Source organism: Quercus robur, chromosome 1, assembly GCF_932294415.1.
Source record: "Quercus robur chromosome 1, dhQueRobu3.1, whole genome shotgun sequence".
In the NCBI taxonomy this organism is placed as follows: Eukaryota; Viridiplantae; Streptophyta; class Magnoliopsida; order Fagales; family Fagaceae; genus Quercus; species Quercus robur.
Window position 1 is genome coordinate 17096989 of NC_065534.1, and position 15476 is coordinate 17112464.

The following is a 15476-nucleotide window of genomic DNA, read 5'->3' on the forward strand; positions in this document are numbered from 1 at the left end:
TGTGTGCACCTAGATGTGTCACGAGAAATATGTTTGGTTTCCTTCTCCTCTACATTGATGAAGAGGCGAAGAGGCTGTGTTAACCTGGTATATCTAGTTTTGAAGATGGAAGATTGTGTGATCAGTACATAACATGACATACATGAGCAATGGGTTCTTGCCTCTGCTGTGATATGTGAGCTCGCACTTTGGGCACTGGGTGTTGCTGAGACCATGGTTGTTTGATGTCAGAAGAGCACATTTTGCTTGGTGGGTAAGAGTTCATTGGTGAAAGGTTTTGGTGGCTACAGGCCTGCATTTAGGATGTCAAGAATTCCTGTTGATGGTATGAAATATTTTGAAGGGTAGGGAGGTGGCAGAGGCAATTGGAAGGGATAGGAGAGAACAGCAGACATTGGCAGAATTTGAGACATAGGTTTAGAGGACACTTATTGGCTGATCCTGGTGAGCTTTGTGACCCTGGGGAGCATTTGACTTTTATTTGCCTCTTGCAATTATTAATTTCTTTCTTTTATGGGTAAGTGCCATATTTACTTCCATTTATATTTTTGTAGAAAGGATTTCTCTCTATGAATTGTACAAGTAAATAGCTGGTTCCAGTTTTGACCTCTTTTCACATTGTTTGACTTCTGTTTTTCTGAGTGTTTCATGTAGTTGAACCAAATTCAAATGATGCTGCCCCATCCTCAGTTGTATATGCCATTTGTATTGAAATTATTCTATATTCTGATGTTGAATTAATTGAGTTGGATGATTGCCAATGAGCTCTAAGTCAAATGGCACCCCCTTCCCATGCAAGTAAAGGTGGAGGGTGAGGTCAACCAATGGGATGCTTGTGTAATTGGCAATAACAAATTCACTTTTGTTGGATTATGGCTTAAGGATTATATTGAATAGCATCTTAAATGGTTGATAAGCAGCTAGTTCTCTATCTGGATCAGCTTGGCAGCTGTTTACTTTGATTTGAAGAAGCATTTCAATTGGAAAGGTAGCTTTGCTTTGTCAAGTGCAAAATTTTTCTTGTTGAAACTAAAGAGGATCGAGTTGTTGAATTGTTGGGACATGAGCTGATTGTATTAGTCCTATTTTTTAGAAAACCTTTTTTATGAGATGATGGGAATGTAGGCCTCTGGCTTTTGCCTTTTATTCTTTATTAGAATATATGCCATTGTAGACATTTTACTGTTTCATTTTTCATTTATCAGAGATAAATTTATAGAAAATACATCCACAAGTATAAACATAGAATTCAATGAGCTTGTGCCCAAGAATGGGTCTTTTACTCATAATATGCTTCACTATACATGCGTAGAATCTTGACATCATGATTTGCAGATCCTAACCGATATTTTGAATTAATCTTGCATTGTAAATGCTTTAAAGTTTGAGTATCTATTATAGATCAATAGAATTGGATGTGTACCTAAGGATGACTTTAATTTCTTCTGTTTCTTGTATGATGTTTTTAATATCTTTTTTTGATAAAAAAAAAAAAAAAAAAAAAAAAAAAAAAAAAAAAAAAAAAAAACCTTGATGGTGATAAATGTTCACCTCAATTTGTGGTTCTCTTTTGGGAGCTGAGAAGGCACACTATGTTGCTAGAGAGTATAGATCCCATCTCAGCGTTGAAGACTTACATGATCTAGATCATTCTAGCCAATGAAGTAGAGTTAAAGGCCATAGAAAAGAAAGATACATCAAGCAGTTAAGGATGCCATGGAGTTTGCAGTTGAGAGCCCTATTTGGCTATTTCTATCCACAGTCAGCTCTCAAAGAATGTCTTTGCGTATCCAAAAGGTTTTGGAATTTGATCTGATTGGCGATTTAGATTTGAGGGTCCAAAATTCTAAAGGCACTGCTCATGCGCAACCTTTTAAGATTTGGACATCATGCAATCTACTTGCTTTGGCATTCAGTTTATGGATGCATGGTTCTAATGTAAGTAGGATTTGTTCTTTAGGTTGCATACTATATTTCCAAATAGTTTTGTCCGCTTATGTTCTAAATTTGTGATTTTTGTTGGACTACGGTTTGGAATGACAAAGCCTAAGCCCAGCTTCCATATTTTCCATTGATGTTGCTGTAGTTAGTGGGTTTTATGTTGATTGGTCACATAGCAATTTTCCTAAATGAATTTCTAAGGTGATCAAAGATTCAACACATGTTTAAGGGGATGTGGTTTTTCACAATCTAAATTAAATTTAACGTGATTAATATTCCACACAACATGCTCAAGTAGCTAGGCATAAATACTTGAGCATCTTGTGTCAACTTATATACTAATCATGAATTGACGCATAAACATTATATAAATTTGGGTGTGAGAAGGGGTTTGTTCTAGGCATTATTAATATTGAAAGCATTCTGAGTCCTTTATAATAATAACCGAGTCCAAAAGATCCATAGTAGCTACTGCCTAAAAAACTTGCAAGATTCAAATTTTTATAAAAGAAAATAAGAACACAGGCTGTACTTTAATTTCGTTTTCATACATATGCAGTCACAAAAAGCAAAATTTGAAAACTGTAGTTCTCATCCATTACATGAAAGAATATCAAAGAAAAAAAAAACTTGCTACTATAAACTACAATCTAATTAAGTCGGCATCTTGAACCTGCAAACAGGACAGTAATGGCAATTATTCAGCCACTCAACAATGCATTGCCGATGAAAGATGTGAGAACAAGGCATGCATGTGACACTCAAACCAACTGGAAAATCCTCCAAGCAGATGGTACAAGAAGTATCAGTAGAGCTTGAGTTAAGCCTTCCTTCCTTCAAAGCCGCGATGGCTGATGGAGCAGCAGGTGTAAAAATATGGTCTTCTCCTTCAAATTCGAAACTCACACTATACGTTGTGATAATATTCAAATACACACGCATCAACAAATTTACTATAGTAGGGAAATATTTGGAATAATCGAGCAAAATCCCATAAGCCCTCGCAATGATCTGAAGCACCAACTTCTCGCGTTGCCGAGGGTCGAGTTGATCTAAGGAAGGAGGAAAAAGTTAAGAGAGTTTTGGATACAAGAAATCAACATCTCGATTGAGAAACTCTTGTTGAAGAATCTCAACGGTGCTGAGTCCGGTTATTGGGAGTTGGGTTTGGTGTTGAACTTCATCATATTCAGCATCTCTGAAGATATGATGATGGGTGGAGTCGGGGTGTAGATGAAAGACAACAGTAGATGGGTTATTGCATGAAAGCCTGTCGTGGGTTAATCCCATGTCCCACGTAGTAGCTTTATCTCGAACCACCACGGGCATGGCTAACTACACTACACTGTCACTGCAACAGGAGAGAGAGAGAGCCTTATAATTTTGCAAAAGAGAGAAACTGAGTTTGTGATATGAAAAATGGAAAGTAACACCAACTTTCACTTATATGTGTAGAATTGTGAGAGGCGGTGGAGAAAAGTTTTCGAATGAGAAGAGGAAAGATTATTTTTCCTATAGGCGGTATTTTTTTTTTTTTTTTACCCCACACAATAGCCCCTCAAAATCCTGCTGACTGGCTCCTCGGGTAGAGAGGAGGGTTTTGGTGATATTGGGCCTCTGTTTCGGCTTGCCACGTCAGACCCTCCACTAAAGGCCAGAGCCTCTTCGTTTGCCCAAGGCACGCTCCCGGCTGCGAGACATTCTTTTAATCTATCCAAGCCGCGTCCCCGTCGCTTCGGTATACGAGGCGTGCTTTAATGAGGGTTTCTTCACCAGGTGACATAAATTCAACGGTTGAAGATCACTTTGGAAATTGAGTGAGATTTATTTCGCTTGTAATTTCTTTTTGGAGATTTGGGGGAATTGATTGCCACCAAATTTGCCTCCCATAGAAGAAGCTTGGTGGGAGGTCATTCCCTTTATTTGCAGACCCTTTAAGCTTTTCAAATTCCTAACTCTCCAATTGTGCCCAAAGTCCTCATTGCCAGTGTGACTAAGCCTTAGGAGGTGAAATGGTCAAGGCTAGGGTGAGGGTGAAGGAACCATACCCTCTTCAGAAGCCTTGGGTATCCTCGAGATTCAGAATGGCCCAGTCAGGGCAAGGGAGACAAAGGCTCAAGACATTTTTTCTCCTCGACAAGGCAAGAAAGGAGCCTCTTCTTCCTTCAGCCAAAATCCGAAGCGGGTGGGGGTCACATCAGATTTTTGGTGCGATAGCATTGGGACCTCCATCCGGTGCCGTATGTCATGCACATGAGGGCTTGGATTTCCCATCACCGATACCATCCATGTTTGCTCGATTGCTGCTAGAACGATACTTGCTCGGTTGCTGCTAAAGCAGGTATGGGGATTGGGCATCCCCACTTCTTCCTCTCTTCCATCACTGGTGCCACCCAGGCTTGCCTAGTCGCTGCTAGAGCAAGGTTGCGGATCAGGTGCCTCTGCCTCTTCTTCTCTTCCCTCACTGGTGCCATCCAGACTTGCTTAGTTGTTGTTAGAGCAAAATTGAAGGATCTATCGTCCTTGTGTATTCTTCATTTTTTTTTCCTTAGTTAGCTTATGATTATAGGCTTGTCTAAGCCCTTTTATGTATTTTGTACTATCTCTTTATCTAATAAAAGATGATTTTATCGTATTTTATGTATCCTTTCTTTTCTGCAATAATCAGTTTGTGAATGAATGTGCCAGTGCCTTTTCTTTTGAACCGCACTTAGAACCGATGCCCTTGCCGGTAAAGAGTTATTACTTTGAACTTATCGGAACCCCCGGGCACAACAACGCCGACTTTAAATAGGTTAACTATATAAGACTAACCGAGATAACAGCCGTACGTTCTGTATTGCGAATGGGGTGACTGCCTGAGGATGTGTAATCTAAAATAAACTGTCTGAGGGGATAGCTAGGTCCTAGGGTTCTTTCCCGCTTTTCCAATGATATCCGTAGCTTTAACTCGTTTTAGGTGTCTGGTCCAAGGACCGAGGCATGACTGTACCTAGTCTAAACACTCAGAAAGACACCCCTGTGTGTTAGCCTCCATAAGGTTGGGGGGCCGAGGACCACACGAGACCTCCATTCCGCCTAGGACTTAGGCCTTTCTTGAAGTTGCTAGTTTCCCATAGGTTTGAGTCCAAAGACCATGCAAGGCCTTGGTTCTGTCTAGCACTTAGGCTCTTGGAGTGTCTAGTTTCCCCATAGGTTTGAGTTCGAGGACCATGCAAGACCTTGGTTCTGTCTAGCACTTAGGCTCTTGGAGTGTCTAGTTTCCCTATAGGTTTGAGTCCGATGACCATGCAAGACCCTGGTTCTGTCTAGTACTTAGGCTCTTGGAGTGTTTAGTTTCCCCATAAGTTTGAGTCCGAGGACCATGCAAGACCTTGGTTCTGTCTAGCACCTATACTCTTGGAGTGTCTAGTTTCCCCATAAGTTTGAGTCCGAGGACCATGCAAGACCTTGGTTCTGTCTAGCACCTAGGCTCTTGGAGTGTCTAGTTTCCCCATAGGTTTGAGTCCGAGGACCGTGCAAGACCTTGGTTTTGTCTAGCACTTAGGCTCTTGGAGTGTCTAGTTTCCCTATAGGTTTGAGTCCGAGGACCATGCAAGACCTTGGTTCTATCTATCACTTAGGCTCTTGGAGTGCCTAGTTTCCCCATAGGTTTAAGTCTGAGGATCATGCAAGACCTTGGTTTTGTCTAGCACTTAGGCTCTTGGAGTGCCTAGTTTCCCCATAGGTTTGAGTCCAAGGATCATGCAAGACCTTGGTTCTGTCTAGCATTTAGGCTCTTGGAGAGATTCCTGTTTAGCCCTCGGTTCCCCTGTCCGTAGGGGATTCAGCGGACTGGAATATTATGGATCTCAAGAGCTAGCCCCTTGACAAGTGCATAGGGGCGCATATCTGATGTTCGAAGCCCCTTGAACTGCGCTGTTTAGTGATCCTCCCCTCGTAATGAATCATTTCGAAGCGTGACCCAAAACGAAGGCTGAGCTATGATGATGGCGGTGTGTTCCTGGGAATGATGAGGGGCTTCGGTGCAGATCACACCGCTGCCAAAACTGTCCTCCTGAGGGATTCTTGTAGCTTGACCGTGACTAACCGTTATATTCGCCAACACACAAGCTTTCCCACAGACGGCGCCAATTGTAGGGTCACGTTTTTCAGGCCAAGCCCAAAATGAATGGGACTTTATACCTGTGAGCTCGGTACAATGAATTTGTAGAGAGTGGGCCAAAAAGCTAGGTTTTAGCGTATGAACAACGGTCATCATGGTACTCTTTACGATCAGGTTGAGGTGGATCGGATTCATCAGAGAGGATCGGTCCTTGCCACGGTTTGGGGGGCCTTTTCTTTTCGGTGCCTCTGGTGTGTTGGGGGGTCTTCGCCTCGCCCTTTCTATCTCACTTTACTCCCTTTTTATAGTAGTTTCCTTCCTCCTGAATGGGGCCTCTAGGATAGGCACTTGTCCCATCAGTCCTTCCTTCCAGTTGTTGGGAGTGGTTGTAAGGACAGAGAGGTATGGCCGTGTCAGGCACAAGACACCAAATGTGATAATGGCAGCTTTTCCTTTCAATACTTTCATTGTCCTTTTCTGCTTTAGTACTTTTCCCGCTCCGTGAGATGATAAGGAGTGTCACTACCGGTGGCAGGTTACCTCCTCCATCCTCGGCTACATTGTGCCGAGAAGGACTCTCCCCGCGGCCGAGGAGAGATTTTTCCCTTAGGCTAGGCCTTTAGCCCAATGTAGTCATCGACATGGGCCTACTGGTCTTTTACCCCACACACATAACATCACTCTCAAAATAAACTTAAAAATCTTTTGCTAATGTCCATATCATAGTAAACAGAAAACCTTCAAAACCCAAAACCACTGTCACATTCACTTCACAATAAAAACATTATAGTTGACCATGAATTAGCAGTTTATGAAAACAATACATGAGGTAGTATAAAATATAGCCTGATCATGAAACCATAAATCCCAGATAGGCAAAAGGGAAAAAAAAAAAAAAGCCATGAAACTGAAACACATGAAAGCAAAACCTATAGGATTGGGAGGCTAAGATCAAAACTGAAAACTGCCACCAAGTATATATAATTAACCACAAATCCACATGAGGCTAAAATAATTCAATAATCTACAACAGAAAGTTAATTATTCAATAACTAAATTAATATACTTGCATTTGTATATAAACCCAGAAACTTAAATTAAATCCAAACACAAACAAATGACTCACAAAAACATCAAGGGCATGCTGCTCCAATAACTAAATTAATATACTTGCATTTGTATATAAACCCAGAAACTTAAAGTAAATCCAAACACAAACAAATGACTCACAAAAACATCAAGGGCATGCCAAGGATGCTAGTCTAATAAAATGACTCACCTTAACTTGTATTATTCATTCAAGCCATCACCTTTTTTTGGGTGCAAAACTCCTTACACAAAACATAACAAAATTAGCCGCCAATAATTGAAATTAATAAAACCCACTACGGCTCCAAACCCATCAATCTAAACTAATCATTCAAAAGAAACACTCCTAAATGAAACCCTAAATCATATTTAACAACCAAAATTGAAACCCTAAATCATATTTAACAACCAAAAATGAAACCCTAAATCATATTAAACAACCAAAATTATGAAACAAAATAAAAAACTTACCAGTAATGTTTGCGGAGAGAATCTGGTTTGAAAAAAAAAAAAAAAAACAGACGCCAACAAATATAGAGTTGGAGAAGGGTGGTGCCGGAGAAGGTGGAGCTGTTGAGTTGTGGGAGAGAAGGACTGATGGTGGCCTGTGTTTTGGACTGAAGGTGGAGCCGTTGAGCTGCGACTTGCGTGTGGGGGAATGGCAGAGCGTGGTCGGCATTTTGGAGGAAGGAGAAGGCAGAGCGTGTTAGGGCTTCTCTGATTTTGCGTTTACGTTTTTTTTTTTTTTTTTTTTTTTTTGGGTTTTAGTTATAGGAGAAGTATTATCGGGTTTTGTTTTTAAGTGGTAGAGAATTTTTAGAATTTTTTATTTATTTATTTAAGTAATGCTGACGTGGAAAATTGTGGGAGTTTCGAAAGTTTCAGTTTTATATATATATATATATATATATATAGATGAATGTTTATTTAATATTTTTATATTATATTTTTCATCATTATTTTCATTTTCTTCTAAATTATTTTGAAGTTCATTATCAAGATTTGTTGTATTGCAAAATTGAACATCATTTTCTTCTAAATTATTTTGATGAATTTCTTGCCCATTTGTGATATTTTCATCTAAATTTTGTGTTATATTTTGTTTATTATTAATAACAAATTTATCCATTGATCCTTTTTGAGACTCAATTAATTTTTCTTCTTTTTTTAAGTTTTTCATATCAGATATATATTTTCTAGTAGACATTTCTAATCAAACAATATATTTATAAAGACTAAAATAAAAAAATAACTTTCAAGTGTAGAGCAAATGAGAAATAGAACTTGATTTATATAAAAAGTATTGTTGTAGTTTCACTGAATAATAACAAGTTTTTAGCAATCTCAACCTACATAAATTGAAAAAAAAATTAAGCACAAGCATAACAAAAATTTAAGCACAGCCATAACACTGACACAAGACTTATTAATAAGGCCCACCCACCAAAAAAAAAATAATAATAAAAAAAAATAAACAAACAAACAAAAAACAAATCCTATCTATAACTAAAAAAAAAAAAAATGCAGACTTTAAAAAATAATAATAAAAAAAAAAAAACCTTGAAGGCCCAAACTTAACGCCCAGTCCAGGGAGGGTCCAGGCAGCCATAATGATAAACTGATAAGTGATAAACAAGTTACAAAACCAGCCAGGGAGGGCCCAAAGAAACAAAGTTATCTTAAGTTCTTAACAAATAAAATGCAGTGCCCTGTGCCCAAATATTTATAATTTTATACCTGATTCCTGAACCTCCGAACCTGATACGGTGAGGTGAGGTGAGCAATTGAGACTTGAGAGAAGCGGAGAGCAGAGAATCAGAGAGAGGACTGAACAGTGGAGACTGGAGACTAGAGTGAGGCGGAGAGCAGAGACTACAGAGAAAGGTAAAATTTTTAGGGTTTTGAGTGGATTTATTTGTTTTGATTTGTGATTGTTTTGTGGTTAATCTCTTAGACCGGATTTGTAGTTTATCTGTTTGTTTTTTGGTCAATGATTTTGTTTAGAACCAATGTTTAATAGGATTTACCAAAATTTTTGTTTTTTTTTTGGTTAAAAGGATGTGCCAGATTTTTTTTGTAATTCATTTGAAACTAAATTTTCTACTACCCGGTTGGTTCTTTTCTAAAATTTTGGGGGCCTTAGGCAATTGCCTAACTCGCCTAAGGGAAGGGCCGGCCCTGGTGGTTAGAAGGTATAATCTATTTTTCATGTGTTTCAATTGTTAATGATTCTCATGCCGTTGATTGTTGTTGAATACAAATTTTTTTTTTCTTGGCGAGCTTCTAATACAACGGGTTTCAATCGTTCTTGCAAGGTTTGGCGTTATATACTAGTTTGGAACATCATACAATATGCAGTCCCCCAATGTTCTTAAGCCTGAAAATAGGTAATCTAATCTGCCTATTTGTTTTTATTTATTTATTTATTTTTTAATCTATCTCTCAGTGGACATTTAAGAAATTCTCTTCTCAAAAGAAGAAATTTTTTTTTTTTTTTTTTTTTTGGAAATACTTCCTTGATGCTTTAATATAATTGTTTTTTTTAAATTAATTTTTACTGAAATTTTATTTTTCTATTTTTATGAAATAATATAAATTAATTTCTACAAAACCTGCAAATATTTTTTTATTATTTAAAAGACTAACTATATGGCAATACAAGAAATTATATATATAACTATAGATTTGATAAATAATCCATTTAATAAACATGTGTACTAGGGTTGAGAAATCATTATAACTTGCTCTTTTATTATCGTTTTAGTGTGTCAACTCATATAATCAAATACTCATGAGTCAACATAACTCAATTAAACCTAACACGTGAATACAATTTGCAACCACTAATTAAACTTCCGTTCCAAGATACATGTCCCTTCCGTAATATAGATTATAAAATTTGTATGAAATACACAAGCCTTGTGCATGATTCAGTATAGATTTTAAAATATTGGGCAATAAAGGATTTTTGAGTTCTAGTATGCCATCCTTATTTGTATGAAGATAGTGTTGGACAGTGGACATTTAAGAAATTCAGTTCTCAAAAGAAGAAAAAACATTTTTTTAAATACTTCCTTGATTCTTTAATAGTAATTGTTTTTTTTTTTTTTACTGAAATTTCATTTTTCTATTTTTATGAAATAATATAAATTAATTTCTACAAAACCCGCAAATACTTTTTGTTAGTTCTCAAAAGAAGAAAAAACTTTTTTTTTTTTTTGGAAATATTTCCTTGATGCTTTAATAGAAATTGTTTTTTTTTTTTTTTTACTAAAATTTTATTTTTCTATTTTTATAAAATAATATAAATTAAATTCTACAAAACCTGCAAATATTTTTTTTTACTATTTAAAAGACGACCTATATGGTAATACATGAAATTATATATATAACTATAAATTTGATAAATAAGTCGACATGACTTATCCATTTAATAAACATGTGCGTTAGGGTTGAGCAATCATAACTTGCTTACTCGTTTATTATTGTGTTAGTGTGTCAACCCATATAATCAAATACTCATGTGTCAACATGACACAATTAAACCTGACACATGAATACAGTTTGCAACCCCTAATTAAACTCCTGTTTCAAGATGCATGTCCCTTCTGCAATACAGATTATAAAATTTGTATGAAATACACAAGCCTTGTGCATGATTTAGTATAGATTTTAAAATATTGGGCAATAAAGGATTTTTGAGTTCTAGTATGCCATCCTTATTTTGGGAAATAGAATAATCCACATTGTCTATATATGCAATAAGGTTTATTGAGGCTAACACTTATCCAATTTAATTAGGTCAATTTTTCATATTTATGCAAGATATAGAAATTCGGTGAATTTTCTATTTGTTTCAACTTACATTTTATAGTTAAAGAAGTTTGCTTGATTTTTTTTTGTAAGTGTGTTAATTTCATGGAAAAAGTTTAGTAACAAAATTAGTTGTATCTTTAGACTACAACCTTACTCAATATCTTTTTATTGGATGTGAATTTTGACAAACCCACTATTGGATTACATTTTCATCTTATATCCTTCATGCTTGCAAAATTTTGAGAATATTATATATCAATAACTATGTGATCAATAAATTACTTAAATTACAAGTTTTTGTAGTTTAAAATTATGCATAAAATATAAACTCATATCATATTATAAATAATATTTGATTAGTACAAAATTTGATATGTGTACCAAAAGCGTAAATAATATGCAATTTAACGGTTTAACGATTAGATTTTCAAAATAAGTAGTAATGTTAATTTTATTAAAAGAAGTTGTAGTTAAACTTTCTCCTAATTTTATCTTCTACCTTGTTTGACCAATTTTTTTAGGGTTTATGTAAATTTGTCATGAAATCAAGAACTATTAGTAAAAACTTCTTATCAATAGTGTGTTAATATAAGCATGCTCTTAATTCTACTTGCGCATATACATCCAATTATGATTAGTTTTAAAGAATTCTATGTTCTCGATGTATACATATGTTTAAGGCTTTCATTTTGACATAATATAAACATATATAAATTTTTTATTTCAGTTCTCAACCTGAATGGGCACATCTTCCTGTACCTGTTTTGTGCTTGATTATGGACAACTTGTCGGAACCCATATACCATGCTTGGTTTGCTGGTGTTTGTAAACAATGGCATTTAGTTGCAAAGGACTACAATAAGAAAAAGAAGGCACTTCCAATGCTATTGCTCTCCCTTAACAATGATCATAAAACAAGGAGAGTTTTATATGGGATTACCGAAGGAAAAATATTTAAAAATATCAACTTAGAAGTATTTTATGCTAGGAGATGCTGCGGCTTCAGCCATGGTTGGTTGGCCACCGTAGATGAAAACATGGCTATAACCCTCTTGAATCCTTTCAAAAAATCAGCCACCAAAATCACTCTTCCCTCTTTAAAGCACCGTAAACGCATTAAGATTCCACAATTTAATGTTCTTAAGGTTATTTTGTCTCACAATCCAACTTCAAGTCAGGACAATTATGCGGTGGTTGTCATTTATGCTCCTTCCGATTTGTTGGCTTTCATCAACCCAACGCAACAATATGCTTGGACTTACCTTGATGAAAATCTTATGGGCTTTACAGATATCACCTTTTATGGAGGTTTGGTCTATGCTGTGGGACGTAGGGGTATGGTGGTGTCATTTGACGTTAATAGTAAGAAGTATAGTTCTCATCAGCAACTAAAACCAAATATAATTGTGCCAAGTTGCTATCACAGGACTTTTAGATATGCTGAAAGAGTGTATATTGTTGAATCAATGAAGGGAGACCTAATGGTTGTTCGGAGGTTTATGGAACGAAAAGAAGGGCTTTTGGAAGAAATAGAAGAAGAGGAAGAAGAGCGTAAGAGTGTAACCGAAATTTTCAAGGTTCACAAATTGCTGTTAAATGATCAAACAAAGGGATCATTAGAGGAGCATGTTGAGGTGAAAAGCTTGGGTGATGAGGCTCTCTTTGTGGGCGACAACCAATCAATGTCGATTTTGGCTTCAAATTTTCCTGGGTGCCAACCAAATTCGATATACTTCACAGATGATTCTATCGACGTTTTTGCTATTAAAAATACGTATCGTCCGAAGGGGCCTTTTGACATGGGTATATATTGCTTGGAGAATGGAACCTTTCAAAAGCATTATACTCCGGAATATAAACACAGGTATTTGGCACCTCCACTCTGGGTTGTGCCACCATCGCAATGAATTCGATGCTAGCTAGATGTCTTAATTTTTCAAGTTTACTTTTTCAATAGAATGGTTCGGGTTGCCCATTGTCTCTCAGCCAATTAAGTTGTTTTATTGTTAACCTTTTTATAAAGATTTTGGTTAAAATTTCATGACTTGTTAATTGTTCGATTTTCATCCTAGTTGTATGTTTTGATTGTTTATGATTTTTGTTGAAGAGTTTTATATTGAGATAAAAGATTAAAACTATGTTGTCTAAATTAACTTTGCCGATTGGTATTTTATATATCCTTCATCTTGTGATGATGTATTTATTCATTTATAATTTGTAAGTGTCCTATAGACTCCATGCTATACAAATAGGGAACCTTGCCACTTTATGAGAATCAACTGCACGACAAGGGCACGACTAAATTATTCACTTCTCAACTTTTCATTGAGAATTTGTGATCCCACACTTGCACTTATTTGACCACCAGGAAATAACAGTTACCTAATCTTTGGATTTTTTTTTCACACAAAGTTTAGCTACAAGTCTACAAACCATCAAATCCATTCAATAGTAATTTATAAGATTATTCATGCAAATTATTTAAGCAACTCACATAACTTATTAAAAGAGTAATGTGTCTTAAATAGTAGTAAAACTACACAAGAATAGTCTCTTCAATCGTCATATTAATGGTTGAAGGAAAATAGCTAAAAATTGGCTCCTAACTAAAATTTTCCCTTATGTTTCAAAAGGACCTATACTACTTACCATCTTAAAAGGTGGTGGGGGTTTGAAGGTTGTCACTTGAACCCCAATAAGACAAGATTTTAGGTGGTGTATATTTTTGGTTACCAAATTAAATTCAAATATATATATATGTCTGTATTAGTAAATAATGTTATCATTTCTTTAAAAGTCTAATTAAATTAAATGTACTTATATTTTTAATATAGTTGGAGAATCAACTACAACATTTGTGAAATTGTTTGTAACTAATCTCCATCCTTTTTGGAAGTCTCTAAATGTTACTGTAGTTGTAAATATAATGAAATAGAATAGAGATAATAAAATTATATTAATACAAGTAGCAGCTACTAGTTAGCAATCATTTGACTCATCTACAACATGACAATAGCTCAACTTTCCCCATGTGATTGGTAAGTAATTTGAGGCATTCATACACCACTTCGGCTTGTGGGTGTGACTTATCATCAATAAAGAAAGGTTGGACCCTACTGTTATTCTCAATCCAGCTACACCCAGGGTTCTTCAATCTTAGCTCTTTCATCTTAGATCTCACCTTCTGCACCTCATCCCATTTTCTTGCATATGCATACATATTTGATAAAATAATATAAGTCGATGGATCATCAGGATTTTCTTTGATAAGCAATCTTGCAATTTCTACCCCCAATTCTACATTTCTGTGCAAACGGCATGCAGAAAATAGTGTGCTTAACAACCTAACATCCTTGCTGATTTCTGGGGTTCTTTGGAGAATCCCATAAGCTTCATGCAATCTTCCAACCCGTCCAAGAAGATCAATCAAGCACAAATAGTGTTCAATTCTGGGACAAATACCATGCTCAGTGATTATTTTATTAAAATGATGACAACCTTCATCAACCGATCTGGCATGGCTACAAGCAGATAAAACTGCAAGGAAAGTCACTATGTCTGGTTTTGCATTGGACTGCTGCATTTCACCCAACAGTTTCGAATCTTCTAAAGCTTGAGCATGAGACCCATAATCTGTGATCACTGACATCCATGACACAACTTCTCTCTCTGGCAATTGATGAAAAATGTTAATTGCTTCATCTACTGCACCACATTTATATAGCATACATTTCAAGTAAAGCCCCCATAACTACTTCATTGGTTTCCAACTTACTCTCAATGACATGGTTGTGAACGTCCTTACCCTGTTCCAAGGCTGCTAGTTGTGAACAAGCAGGTAAAACACTAATATATGAAATGGCATCTGGTTTAATACCAGCTTTTTTCATTTCATAGAAGATGCCATGAGCATTGAAATAAATTTCCTACTGTCATATCCAGAAATCATGACATTCCATGAAACTGCATTATACTTGGCATCATTTCAAAAACATTTTCAGCAGATCCATCACATCCACATTTGAAATATAAATCAATTAAGGAGCTTTCAGTAAAGATGTCAGCCTCCATTCTGTTTCTTACTATATATCCACGTATGAATTTTCCGGTTGCAGTTGGGCTGATCTTGAACAGCCATTAATATCCTGGTTAAGTAGTCATAGTGTGTTTAATTCTTTCCTCGTTCATCCTTTTAAAGAGTTCCATGCATGATTTACTGTCACCTTTTAAACCGTATCCTGCAATCATGGAGTTCCATGAAACCAGTCTTTCTTAAAATGTGCTCAAAAACCTCTAAAGCCGTGTCTAAACAACCACACTTTTCATACATGACCACGAGCAGAGCTGATGAAACCATGCAACTCAGACCCATTTCTCACCAACTCCATGTGAATCTCCTACCCTCTTTCAGGGGCGGCCCAACATAATTTGGGGCCTAAGGCGAAAAATTTATGCGGGGCCTTTAATATGTAAATATTAATTAAACAAAATTATTTAATACTAATCAAATTAAAGTTAATTTGAT

At 36.1% G+C, this 15476-nt stretch overlaps 1 protein-coding gene and 1 pseudogene across 3 annotated transcripts in view; one reads left to right on the forward strand and one right to left on the reverse strand.

Annotated features, from left to right (window-relative positions):
• Positions 1–15476, forward strand: part of LOC126723582 (probable F-box protein At1g44080) — a 35867-nt gene that overhangs the window by 11589 nt on the left and 8802 nt on the right. The window contains exons 1-3 of one of the 3 annotated variants that reach the window (XM_050427151.1): positions 8792–9019; positions 9451–9522; positions 11679–13015. In XM_050427151.1, coding sequence (XP_050283108.1) covers positions 9488–9522; positions 11679–12858 — 1215 coding nt within the window. In that variant the 5' untranslated portion in view covers positions 8792–9019; positions 9451–9487 and the 3' untranslated portion in view covers positions 12859–13015. Of the gene's footprint in view, positions 1–8791; positions 9020–9450; positions 9523–11678; positions 13016–15476 lie in introns of those variants that run through there. The other 2 variants (XM_050427170.1, XM_050427162.1) reach the window with 2 other exon arrangements.
• LOC126723574 (pentatricopeptide repeat-containing protein At5g27110-like) lies at positions 13883–15354 on the reverse strand (annotated as a pseudogene).